The sequence below is a fragment of the Protobothrops mucrosquamatus genome, unplaced genomic scaffold, assembly GCF_001527695.2.
Source record: "Protobothrops mucrosquamatus isolate PMUCROS unplaced genomic scaffold, P.Mucros_1.0 scaffold28, whole genome shotgun sequence".
Classification (NCBI taxonomy): Eukaryota; Metazoa; Chordata; class Lepidosauria; order Squamata; family Viperidae; genus Protobothrops; species Protobothrops mucrosquamatus.
In genome coordinates, this window is record NW_015386413.1 from 2915621 (window position 1) to 2928442 (window position 12822).

Below are 12822 nucleotides of genomic sequence, written 5' to 3' on the forward strand. Positions count from 1 at the left end.
AGTCCAACCCCTGAGAGAGAGAGAGAGAGGGAGGGAGAGAGAGAGAGAGAGAAAGAGAGAGAGAGAGAGAGAGAGAGAGAAAATAACAGAAGAGAATTGGAAGGGACCTTGGAGGTCTTCTAGTCCAACCCCTGAGAGAGAGAGAGGGAGGGAGAGAGAGAGAGAGAGAGAGAGAGAGAGAGAATAACAGAAGAGAATTGGAAGGGACCTTGGAGGTCTTCTAGTCCAACCCCTGAGAGAGAGAGAGAAAATAACAGAACAACAGAGTTGGAAGGGACCTTGGAGGTCTTCTAGTCCAGCCCTGAGAGAGAGAGAGAGAGAGAGAGGGGGGGGGTAATTTTGAAGCCAAGGTTTAATTCAGAAGGGGGCTCAGGAGGCTAATAGGGCCGAGAGACTAAACGATCACGCAGAGACGGAGAAACTGAATTTCCATACATGTTAACTCCTTGCCCAGCAGGCCCTCTCCAACCTGTCACTCTGGACCGAAATAAATCGGAATGAATTACACCCGGCAATCAAATTCTGCCCTTCTCCCACGCAGCAACAGCACAACGGGTGTAATGATATATATTAAATATACAACGTGCCTTTTTGGAGGGGCTCTTGAGGTGGATTTTTGAAGCCATAAAGTAAAGGATCCTCCTTTGGGGGGAGCCCGGACGTGAAATTTCCAGTCACGTTTTCCCTGCCGGCTGCATCTGACAAAGCGACGGATTATCCCTGAAATTGTGTGGGGCCAGTTCAGGCCCTGGTCCGAGGCGTTTTCTCCCTGTCTTAAGAGAAGATGGCAGGGGTAGTTCTCAACTTACGACCAGAACGGGACCTTCAGATTCACATCGCTAAGCCAGGCGGCTGTTAAGCGAATTTTGCCCCGTTTTTAACGACGTTTCTCGCCAGACTTGTGGAGTCAATCACCACAGTTGATGAATTAGTAACCTGGTTGTTAGGGGAATCTGGCTTGTCAGAAGGTGGCCAGAGGGGGTCAGCTGACCTTGGAACACAGCAACGGTCATAAGGACCAGTCAGTTGCTAAGCGTCCGAATTTTGTTCAGGTGGCCGTAGGTCGTTAAGTGTGAAAAACGGTCCTGAGTCATTTTTCCCAGTGCCGTTGTAACTTCAAACGGTCACTAAATGAATGGTGATAAATCAAGGATTGGCTCTCCGGCATGGTGACCCTGATCTGTTTGCCCCCCCCCCCCCACGTGTCGATTGGATGAAAGGCTGTTAAGAGTCTGACTCTCCTTTGGTGGGAAGCAGCCAGATTGTCTCCCACCCACCCACCCACCCACCCACCCACCCACCTCCAGGCCTTACAAGCCACCCACCGAGCCTTTTCGTAAATACGAAGCGGTGTTTTCTGTTGTCAGGTCTCTTTCACCTTGAACGAAGACCTTGCAAGCATCGACGGTATTGGGGGGAAGGCAACGTCCATCAGTGCGCCGAGAGACCACCCCTTTCTTCTGCAAAATGTGGGAGGACAGACCCTAACCGTCTTTACCGAGAGCTCTGGAGGTAAGTGGGATGGGATGGGATGGGATGGGATGGATGGATAGATAGATAGATAGATAGATAGATAGATAGATAGATAGATAGATAGATAGATAGATAGATAGATAGATAGATAGATGAGAGAGTGATGATAGATACATAGATACAGTAGATAGATAGATAGATAGATAGATAGAGAGAGAGAGAGAGAGAGAGAGAGAGATATGAGAGAGTGATGATAGAGAGAGAGACAGATGGACAGATAGACAGACCGATATAGATAGATGATAGAGATAAGAGAGATGATAGATAGATAGATAGATAGATAGATAGATAGATAGATAGATAGATAGATAGATAGATAGATAGATATAGATAGGTAGATAGGTAGATTAGGTAGGTAGGTAGGTAGAGACAGACAGATAGATATGACAGTTGATCCATAGCAAATTAGATGATAGATAGATATGATGGATATGATGGATAGATGGATCAATAGATATTAGATAGATAGATAGATAGATAGATAGATAGATAGATAGATAGATAGATAGATAGATATAGATGGATAGATGGATATGATAGATATAGATAATATGAGAGATAGATAGATAGATAGATAGATAGATAGATAGATAGATAGATAGATAGATAGATAGATAGATAGATAGATAGATAGATAGAGATGATAGATAGAGATATGAGATAGATGGATGGATGGATAGATGGATATGATATAGATAGATATTATAGCTACCTAGCTAGATATGATAGATATAGATAGATAGATAGATAGATAGATAGAGATGATAGATAGAGATATGAGATAGATGGATGGATGGATGGATAGATGGATATGATATAGATAGATATTATAGCTACCTAGCTAGATATGATAGATATAGATAGATAGATAGATAGATATGATAGATATGGATAGATAAAATAGATAGATAAGATGGATAGATGAGATGCATAGATAAGAGATGGATGGATGAATGAATGAATGGATGGATAGATGGATGGATAGATATGATAGATATAGATAGATCTATTCCTTCCTTCCTTGGAAATCCTTTGATACCTTGTCATCTTTTAAACCCAGCTTGAGTTCACGTAAGCTGGGAGGCTGCTACGATGAGTCTAGTTCTGAATGCTTGGCACATATTTTCTAGGCTGATGGAAACCAAATCTGACTTGAGTTCTGTGTGAAGTTCTGAGAAAATTCATTTTGATTTGTCTACTTTCTCTGGGGAGTTGAAATCATGGCACCATCCAAGGTGGCTTCGCTGTACAATTCCGCTCATTAGGCAAGTGCATGATGAAGCAAAAGTCTCCTGGGCCACCAGTCCTTCACGTAACTCAGTTAGTGAGGAAGAGGAGGAGGAGGAAGAGACGGCTGGGTGGGATTTGCTGAGAGTTCTCCGGCGTTGCTGAAGCTCCGGAAGGAATTCTGCATTTTTTCCCCCTCCCTCTTTCTTCCTCTCCTTGTTTGGATGCCCAACGTTTCGGGGCTGTCAGTTATCGAACTATTACTTCTTTTTTGTATTTTAACCGTTTTAATCCATCATAATTTAGGTCAGGTTTCTCAGGGTGCAAAGCGTCGTAAAAAGATTAAGGAGCAGTTTAATATTTTGTAATACCGGAACGCAATTTCTTTTTAAAAAAAGACCGGAGAGCTGGCTGGTTGGAGGGAAGACCCAGTTATTATCTTTGCTAGGCTATTTTCTTGTTTGTGCATGAAATATAAACCATGTTTTTTGTTCTGGGAAAATCACCATATGTACATCACCGGTTGCCACGCAACGGTGCAATTTTGACTACCCGTTATTTCGCCTTTAAGGCTGCTCCACTTCTACATTTTGGGAATGTATTTCAATATTAACCAGACACGCCGGGCAAATTGTGCATTTTTTTTTTTTCTTTCCCAAATAGAGGGTTACGGTATAATCTGGTGAACAACGGTATTTAATCTGCGATCAAACTGATAACGTTTAGCTGCTTAGCAATAGACCTGCCCTGTTGACGAGTCAAAAGGTTTAGAGTACAGGTCGGTCCTCGGCTTACAACCATTCATTTAGTGACCGTACGAATTTACGACGGCATTAAAAAAAAAATAAAAATGACTCGGGACCGTTTTTCACACTTACGACCGTCGCAGCCTCCCTGTGGTCACGTGATCCAAATTCAGACGCTTGGCAACTGACATGTACTTGCGACTGTTGCGGTGTCCCTGGGAGTCGCGTGATCCCCTTTTGCGACCTTCTGACAAACAGTGGGGAAGCTAGCTTCACTTTACAACCGTGTGGCTAACTTATCAACTGCAGGGATTCACTTAACGACAGTGGGAAGAAAAGTCGCAAAGCGGGGCCAAACTCGCTGGAGACTAAAACCTACGAAGAACGGCTGCGGGACTTGGGTTTGGCTAGTCTAAAGAAAAGAAGAAACAGGGGAGACAGGATAGCAGCGTTCCAGTATCTGAGGGGCTGCCACAAGGAAGAAGGGGCCAGGTTGTTCACCAGAGCACCAGAGGGAAGGACGAGAAACGATGGTTGGAAACTAACCAAGGAGAGAAGCAACCTAGAATTAAGGAGAAACTTCCTGACAGTGAGAAAAATTAACCAGTGGAACAACCTGCCTCCAGAAATCGTGGGCGCTCCATCACAGGAGATTTTTAAGAAGAGACTAGACAGTCACCTGTCTGAGATGCTTTAGGTTTTCCTGCTTGAGCAGGGGGCTGGACTAGAAGACCTCCAAGGTCCCTTCCAGCTTCTATTCTATTCTATTCTATTCTATTCTATTCTATTCTATTCTATTCTATTGTTTTCCATTCCATTCCATTCCATTCTATTCTATTCTATTCTTAATTCTATTCTATTCTATTCTATTCTATTCTATTCTATTCTATTCTATTCTATTCTATTCTATTGTTTTCCATTCCATTCCATTCCATTCTATTCTATTCTATTCTATTCTTATTTCTATTCTATTCTATTCTATTCTATTCTATTCTATTCTATTCTATTCTATTCTATTCTATTCTATTCTATTCTATTGTTTTCCATTCCATTCCATTCCATTCTATTCTATTCTATTCTATTCTTATTTCTATTCTATTCTTATTTCTATTCTATTCTATTCTATTCATTTCTATTCTATTCTTATTTGTATTCTTATTTCTATTCTATTCTATTCTTATTCTATTCTATTCTCTATTCTGTTCTGTTCTATTCTATTCTATTCTATTCTATTCTATTCTATTCTATTCTATTCCATTCCATTCCATCCCATCCCATCCCATCCCATCCCATCCCATCCCATCCCATCCCATCCTATTCTATTCTATTCTATTCTATTCTATTCTATTCTATTCTATTCTATTCTATTCTTATTTCTATTCTTATTTCTATTCTATTCTCCACTGGGGTACCCCAAAATCAACTTTTCTGAGTTACCAGCATTGCTACATTGAAAAGCCTATAAAGCAGCACAGAGTCTGACTGTAGATGTGTTCTGGATGGAAGCTAAAAGCACGTAGGTATAACTTTCAGCACTTATATACTGCTTCATAGTGCTTCACAGCCCCCTGTAAGCAGTTTACAGAGTCAGCCTATATTGCCCCCAACAATCTGGGTCCTCTATAAGAGGACCAATTCTGCCTGTTTCCAGAACCTTCCCACTCTGTCTTTCCTCACCCACCCTGAGACCACCTCTTCCCACCGTTTGGAAGCTACAGTTAAGGGTAGTTCAACAAAAACCCGGCACATACTATCATCTTTGGTGGACAGGCCCTAAAGCCAAAAGATTTGGGTCAAGAATACATATATGGTTAGAGAAAATGACTAAAAAAAAACACACAGATTTTTTTTTAAGCCAGAATTATTTTTGTTCCGTAAAATTGTAGGAAATCGTGAGAAGGAATGTGCATATTTGATGTTACGTGTATTAACAGCAGCGAGAATTGTACTCGCTCAACATTGGAAGGATGAAGAATTACCAGCGGAGGAAGAGATAATTAAGAAAATTTTAAATTGTGCAGAAATGGACAGACTGACCATTAAAAATGAAAGAGAAAAAAAAGATTCAGATTACTTTTGAACATGGGATACATTTTATCGGTGGCTGGAAAAACGAGGTAGAGAGAAAGGAGTTTAACATGTATTAGTAAACTAAACACTGGAACCCAGACAATATGCTGCTGATAAAATATTAAGGATTTGTGGCTATAAAAAATAATAAAATATTGAAAGGAGAAAAAAAAGGGTAGTCCACTTGCAATCTTAGAAAAATTCTGATTATAACGGACTAGCGGTAGGAGAAGGGCTGGCTGAATCTGGGGGCGGGTGGGGTCAAAACAGGGCTCAGCCTAGTATCCCTACGTAGCCACAAGCAAACTTAAGTCCTACTTCCCGTGAATTCAGTTGTTTCTTATCTAACTCCTAGCTAGCAGGTTCTAACCATTAGTTGAGAAGATTCCTCCGCATAAATATCCCGGCAATAAATCAAATTTAATTGGACCTTTTGCATGCGTACCCAGTCTTTCGCAGCTGACACCGGCCCAATTAACAGTCTTTTATGTATACTTATGCGCTCATGCGTATAGTCAAGGCCATGGTTTTCCCAGTTGCAATGTATGGCTGTGAAAGTTGGACCATAAAAAAGGTTGAGTGCCAAAGAATGGAGGCCTTTGAATTATGGTGCTGGAGAAGACTCCTGCGAGTCCCCTGGACTGCAAGCCCATCCAACCGGTCAGTCCTAGAGGAGATCAACCCCGACTGCTCCTTAGAAGGCCAGATCCTGAAGTGGGAACTCAAGGACTTTGGCCACCCAATGAGAAGGAAGGACTCCCTGGAGAAGAGCCTGATGCTGGGAAAGATGGAGGGCAAGAGAAGAAGGGGACAATGACAGAGAAGGAGGGGGCTGGATGGAGTCCCTGAAGCAGGAGGCCTGGGCTTCAATAGACTCCAGAAGATGGTAGAGGACAGGAAGGCCTGGAGGAACGTTGTCCATGGGGTCGCAATGGGTCGGACACGACTTCGCAGTTAACAACAACAATACGCTCATATTTCCTCTGCAAACCACCTTCCCTGCTTCCCTGCTGTATTAGCAGCAGAGATTGAAATCTTCCAGAAAAATGTACACCTACTACTCGTTTAAAAATAACATAGCTACAACCTCTAGCCCTTGCCCACATCTCTTCCCTACTGTGCGAACGGAGCCCATGTACTGAAATGTGATTTCTTTGCTTGTTTATTGGCCTCCCTTTCCCTCCCCCCTCCCTCTCCCCTCTCGGTTGGCTCACCTTTGTGGGTTGACAACACACAATGCGAGATGATTTAATCGCCCATCCGCCGGCTATTTCGTTCCTCAGCCTTCCCAGCAGCTGCAGGAGCGATGGGAGAAGACGCATGTTTCTCTCTCTCTCTCTCTCTCTCTCTCTCTCTCTCTCTCTCTCTCTCTCTCTTTCCCTCTTTCCTCCAAGAGAGAGGGAAAAATATTTCTGCAGTCCAGGCGGTCCTCGACTTTCAGCAGCTCATTTAGTGACGGTTCGAGGTTATCACGGCAACTGAAAAAAAAAGCGACTTACGGCCGTTTTTCACGCCTAATGACCGTTGGCGGCATTCCCCCACGGTCACGTGATCAATGCTCAAACGCTGGGCAGCCGACTCGTGTTTACGACGGTCGCAGCGTCCCCCCACGGGGTCGCGCGATCCCCTCCGGTGACCTTCGGACAAGCAAAGTCAGTCGGGGAAGCCCCAGTTCACTTCGCGACCGTGTGGCCAACTGAACGACTGCAGCGGTTCACTTCGCCGCGTCGTCGTCAAGGAAGGTCGTAAAACGCCGCGAAACTCACTCCGCTGTCTTAGAGAGCGAGAGGAATTTTGAGCGCAGCTGTCGTAAGACGAGGATCGCCTGTACATGAAAACAAATGTGTGTGTGCACTTGGAGTGGGAGCAACTAAGTTTCATTTTTAATGGGTGCCACTGTACCCTCAGGAAAAAATGACATAAAGGTCTGTCTGTCTGTCTGTCTGTCTATCTATCTATCTATATGATGTTTATATACTCCACTAACTTATCACCAAGGATCCCATAATCATCCTCCTCCTCCTTTTCCTCCTCCTCCTCCTCCTCCTCCTCCTCCTCCTCCTCCTCCTCCTCCTCCTCCTCTCCACAAGCCCTACTCCCTTCTAACACTGATGATGTCACCTAGTTGGATCATGAAACATTTGCAAGATAACAAACTCAATACCAAGAATCTCCTCCTCCTTCTCCTCCTCCTCCTCCTCCTCCTCATTCCCCTCCCACCTCCCCCTCCTTCTCTCCACAAACCCCACTTCCTTGTAGCACTGATGATGTTACCTAGTTGGGTCATCAAGGCCGTGATTTTCCCAGTGGCAATGTATGGCTGTGAAAGTTGGACCCTAAGAAAGGCTGAGCACCAAAGAATGGAGGCCTTTGAACTCTGGTGCTGGAGAAGACTCCTGCGAGTCCCCTGGACTGCAAGGCGATCAAACCGGTCAGTCCTAGAGGAGATCAACCCCGACTGCTCTTGAGAAGGCCAGATCCTGAAGTTGAAACTCAAGGACTTTGGCCACCTAATGAGAAGGAAGGACTCCCTGGAGAAGAGCCTGATGCTGGGAAAGATGGAGGGCAAGAGAAGAAGAAGGGGACAATGACAGAGAAGGAGGTGGCTGGATGGAGTCAGTGAAGCAGGAGGCGGGAGCTTCAATGGACTCCAGAAGATGGTAGAGGACAGGAAGGCCTGGAGGAACGTTGTCCATGGGGTCGCAATGGGTCGGACACGACTTCGCAACTAACAACAACAACAACAACAACGAGTCTGGTCTTAATATTGGTTCTTTATGCTGCACGATATGAAATCTTTCAGGATAAACCTTCTGTTTATAGGCCTATTTGGGTGGTTCTGTTGCACTTCCTTTTTCATACCCACAAATACATGGAGAGAAGAAGTAGGTGTGATATAGAACAATTAACCAGGGGAACAACCTGCCTCCAGAAGCGGTGAATGCTCCAACACTGGAAGTTTTTAAGAAGAGACTGGACAGCCATTTGTCCAAAATGGTGTAGGGTTTCCTGCCCGGGCAGGGGTTTGGACTCGATGACCTCCAAGGTCCCTTCCAACTATTATTATTATTATTATTATTATTATTATTATTATTATTATTATGAAAACAATAAATCCAGTGATAAGCCTCCAATTTTAAAGTGACTTTCTTTGAGAAGTCATCAGGTTTCCCTTTTCCATGAAGCCTTCATTGCTCTATTCCAGCCTTCCAGATTTAATGGGAATGTAATTCCCGTTTTTGTAATTAAACCAGCATGGCCGGTGAGTCCAAATTTTAATCCCAGTTGGACAACGCTGGGTTGGAGAAGGCCAATTTCTTTATTGGATAGGTTGACCAACGCCCAGAGACTCGTTCAAGCATAACGATACATAAAATCCATTATGTTGATTAAAATAATTGATCATCCGGCTTGAGACATCTTTGGCAATAAAACGAAACGTTAGAACCGTCGAGTTCTTCCTTTGTTTTTGCAGTCATGGCTTTTTAGCTTCAGCAATACGTTCTAAACTGCGTTTTCTCGGTCTCTTAAGAAGCCGCGATGGAAAATATTTTAACTTTGTGAAGCAGATGACATCGAGCGCCCAATTTTTTTTATTAAAAAAAAAAGAATAAAAAAAAATCCCAAACGTTGCAAAACCTGCAGGAACAGATGTATCACTTTTATTTATTTTTCCACGCTTTCTCTGTACTTTACAGCTTGCAGTCTGTTGATATACCCAGCCGTTATCCTCGCTTTTTGAAATAATGTCATTAAATCTCTTTGCAACCTCAGTTATTTTCCTTTTGCGTGCTGTGACCCCCTTAGTTTTGAATTTTTCCAGTCATTTTTAAGCCATCAATCATTTCCTCTCTTCATACCCCCTTGATTTTATGACAACATTTTGGGCAAACTGTTGTCCATTCTTTATAGCACGGGAAGAGAATTACGATAAGACTTCCAAGGGACATTGAACCGGTTGCAGAAAGGCAGGAAATTGAATTTCCATCATAGGAATATACTGATTTTTTCTACTGAGGCATGCTTAGCTAACAGCCCTAATATAGTATAGACTTAGATTAAAAATAACTGCAGTCTTACAAAGGTGATGCAAAAAAACCCCCTCCGAGCTGAGAGAGTACCAAGGACCCTATAGTTACAGTCTATAAGGCCAAACTAACTTACAACAGTTAGTAACTAATATTAATTAATTATAAATTAATTATAAATAAAAACGTAAATGTTCGTTTGTTCAAAATCTTAAATCTCCGAAAGTTCTTCACCGATTGCTTTGAAATTTTGACACAATGTTGCATTCGAATACGCGCATGTTTTTATATACCTACTATTATATAGATGTCACACCTGTGACAGGTAAAAACATTTAACCTGTCTGAGCCACAGCAATGCGTGGCCAGGTACAGCTAGTAGCTAATAACAATGAAGCTGGAAAAAATTCCTCACTCTTGTTTTTATCGTTCTTTCTAGAGAGCCAGACAGATGAAAAATCAGACAGCAGCAATAACGGTAAGTAGTGCCTCCGACCTCTTGAATACGAGGCTAACGGTATTCATGCCAATTCTTCATTTTTAATGTTGGCGTTAGGCTACCTCTTCAAGCTTCATCCAGAGTATAATGAGAACCGCTGGGGTGAAAGTGTGAATTCAAATGCCTTCATTGCTCTAAATTGCTCTAAATTGCTAAAATGCGCCGTTTCTGAAAGAGAGACCGAGTTCCTTAGCATCTTCCAAACGATTTCTGAAACGTAACGAACGCTTACGCCGAGTGCATTTGTTTGCGTTTTAGGCACGGGAAGAAAATGTGTCTTCGTTGCTTTCATTTAAATGCTAATAAGCAATTTGCTGGCCTTTGGGAAAAGTTAGGAGAACTCCAGAGACAAGATGTACAAGACGTTTAACTATCGTTTGGCAAACCAAATATCCATTGAAGCGTAGTATCTGCAAGGCGGTGTCTCTCCACCTTGACTGCTTGACGATGTGTGGACTTCAACTCCCAGAATTCCTGCCAGCATGCTGGCTGGGGAATTCTGGGAGTTGAAAGTCCACACATCGTCAAGCTGCCAAAGTTGAGAAAAGCTACCGTAAGGTGTGATTATAGATCAGGGGTCTTCAAGCTTGGCCCTTTTATGACTGGTGGACTTCAACTCCCAGAATTCCTCGGCCAGCGTGCCTGGCTGAGGAATTATGGGAGTTGAAGTCCACCAGTCATCAAAGGGCCAAGTTTGAAGACCCCTGTTATAGATTCTATGTGTTAGTCCTGTTGTCTTTTTTTTTTGGTGACTCCCTATTAATAGATGATATAAAAACTCAAATAGGAAGAGGAAGCAGAATACCTAATTCTCCTTCTTCCTCCTATCTTCGCCAGAACAACCCTGTGGGATGGGAGGAGCTGAGAGAGAAGGACTAGCCCGAAGCTCATCAGACAGCGTTCAAGCCTGAAGCAGGAGTAGGGAATGGAATGGAATAGGATAGAATAGAATAGAATAGAATAGAATAGAATAGAATAGAATAGAATGCAGAATGGAATGGAATGGAATGAAATAGAATAGAATAGAATAGAATAGAATAGAATAGAATAGAATAGAATAGAATAGAATAGAATAGAATAGAATAGAATAGAATAGAAAATATGGAATGGAATAGAATAGAATAGAAAATATGGAATAGAATGGAATGGAATAGAATAGAATTAGAATAGAATTAGAATGGAATGGAATGGAATAGAAAATATGGACTAGACTAGACTAGACTAGATTAGAATAGAATAGAATAGAATAGAAAATATGGAATGGAATGGAATAGAATAGAATAGAATAGAATAGAAAATATGGAATGGAATGGAATGGAATAGAATAGAATAGAATAGAAAATATGGAATAGACTAGACTAGACTAGACTAGACTAGACTAGACTAGACTAGAATAGAATAGAATAGAATAGAATAGAATAGAATAGAATAGAATAGTTGGAAGGGACCTTGGAGGTCTTCTAGTCCAACCCCCTGCTCAGGCAGGAATCCCTACACCATTTCAGACAAATGGTTGTCCAGTCTCTTCTTAAAAACCTCCAATGATGGAGCACCCACAACTTTGGAAGGCAACCTGTTCCACTGATTGATCGTTCTGACTGTCAGGAAGTTTATCCTTAGTTCTAGGTTGCTTCTCTCCTTGATTAGTTTCCATCCATTGTTGCTTCTCGTCCTGCCTTCAGGTGCTTTGGAGAATAGCTTGACTCCCTCTTCTTTGGGGCAGCCCCTGAGATATTGGAAGGCTGCTATCCTGTCCCCCCTCGTCCTCCTCTTCATTAAACTAGACATGCCCAATTCCAGCAACCATTCCTTGTATGTTTTAGCCTCCAGTCCCCAATTCCCAGTCACCTGGTTTCTGGGCCACATCTGAGCAAATAAATCAAACTGACTCTTTACAATTTAGCCATAGAAGATGCGTAGCTTTTACCTGAAACACACCAGTCATTCTCAGATGCGATATCTGATTGATGGACGAGTTTCTTGAAAAAACAAATCCGTTAGCAAATGGCCATTTGCAGCGTGAAATGAATGTTTTTTTTCTGCTGTGTTTTCAGCAAGGAGCAGCTCAAACCCTTTTAAAAAACCCACTTGCTGTCTTCTTAATGTTACTATTTCATTTGAGATTTCTCTGTTTGATTAGCCCTATCAGCATCAGAGGAGGCTGAAACCCGATTTAATGTTCCAAAGGATACCGCTGATAGTTCCCAATTTCTCTTCTTTGTGTTCTAGAGTCAGGACATAATTTTTTATTGTATAGTACAATATATCTCTCTAAATTGTTTCTTGGGGGAGGAAGAACAGCTGTAGCGTTTACTCTGTCGTGTTTCATTTTTTTTGAGGTTTAGGTCTTGAAATATGCTTTGGAAATGTCCTTTTTGAATAAGCGTGGCTGCTACCGTTCAACATCTGCCATTTTGCGCTACATAATTCAATGGAATCGCTTTCTGTTGTCCTTACTGATTCTGCTTTTCAAGTATTTGTGCTTTTGTACCAGTTGTGTCCTAGGTAAAAAATATGGTGGTTATCAACGTTCCATGGAACAGGTTGAGTTGAATTGTTTACATGTGGTTAGCCATTAATGCATATTTATTATCTCATTTGAAGCAATTGGGGAGGGGCCTAGCAGTTTGTGGGGCCACAGATAATCCTGATATCCCCTATTTCCCCCCCTCCCCGATAGCTACTAAATCAGTGGTTCTCAACCTTTTTAATGCCGCGA

The 12822-nt window shown here is 42.3% G+C and overlaps 1 protein-coding gene across 1 annotated transcript in view; it reads left to right on the forward strand.

Moving 5' to 3' along the window:
* Positions 1–12822, forward strand: part of GTF2F2 (general transcription factor IIF subunit 2) — a 64852-nt gene that overhangs the window by 14269 nt on the left and 37761 nt on the right. The window contains exons 2-3 of the mRNA XM_015811074.2: positions 1368–1512; positions 10044–10082. Of these exons, the coding sequence (XP_015666560.2) occupies positions 1368–1512; positions 10044–10082 (184 nt within the window). The remainder of the gene's footprint in view (positions 1–1367; positions 1513–10043; positions 10083–12822) is intronic.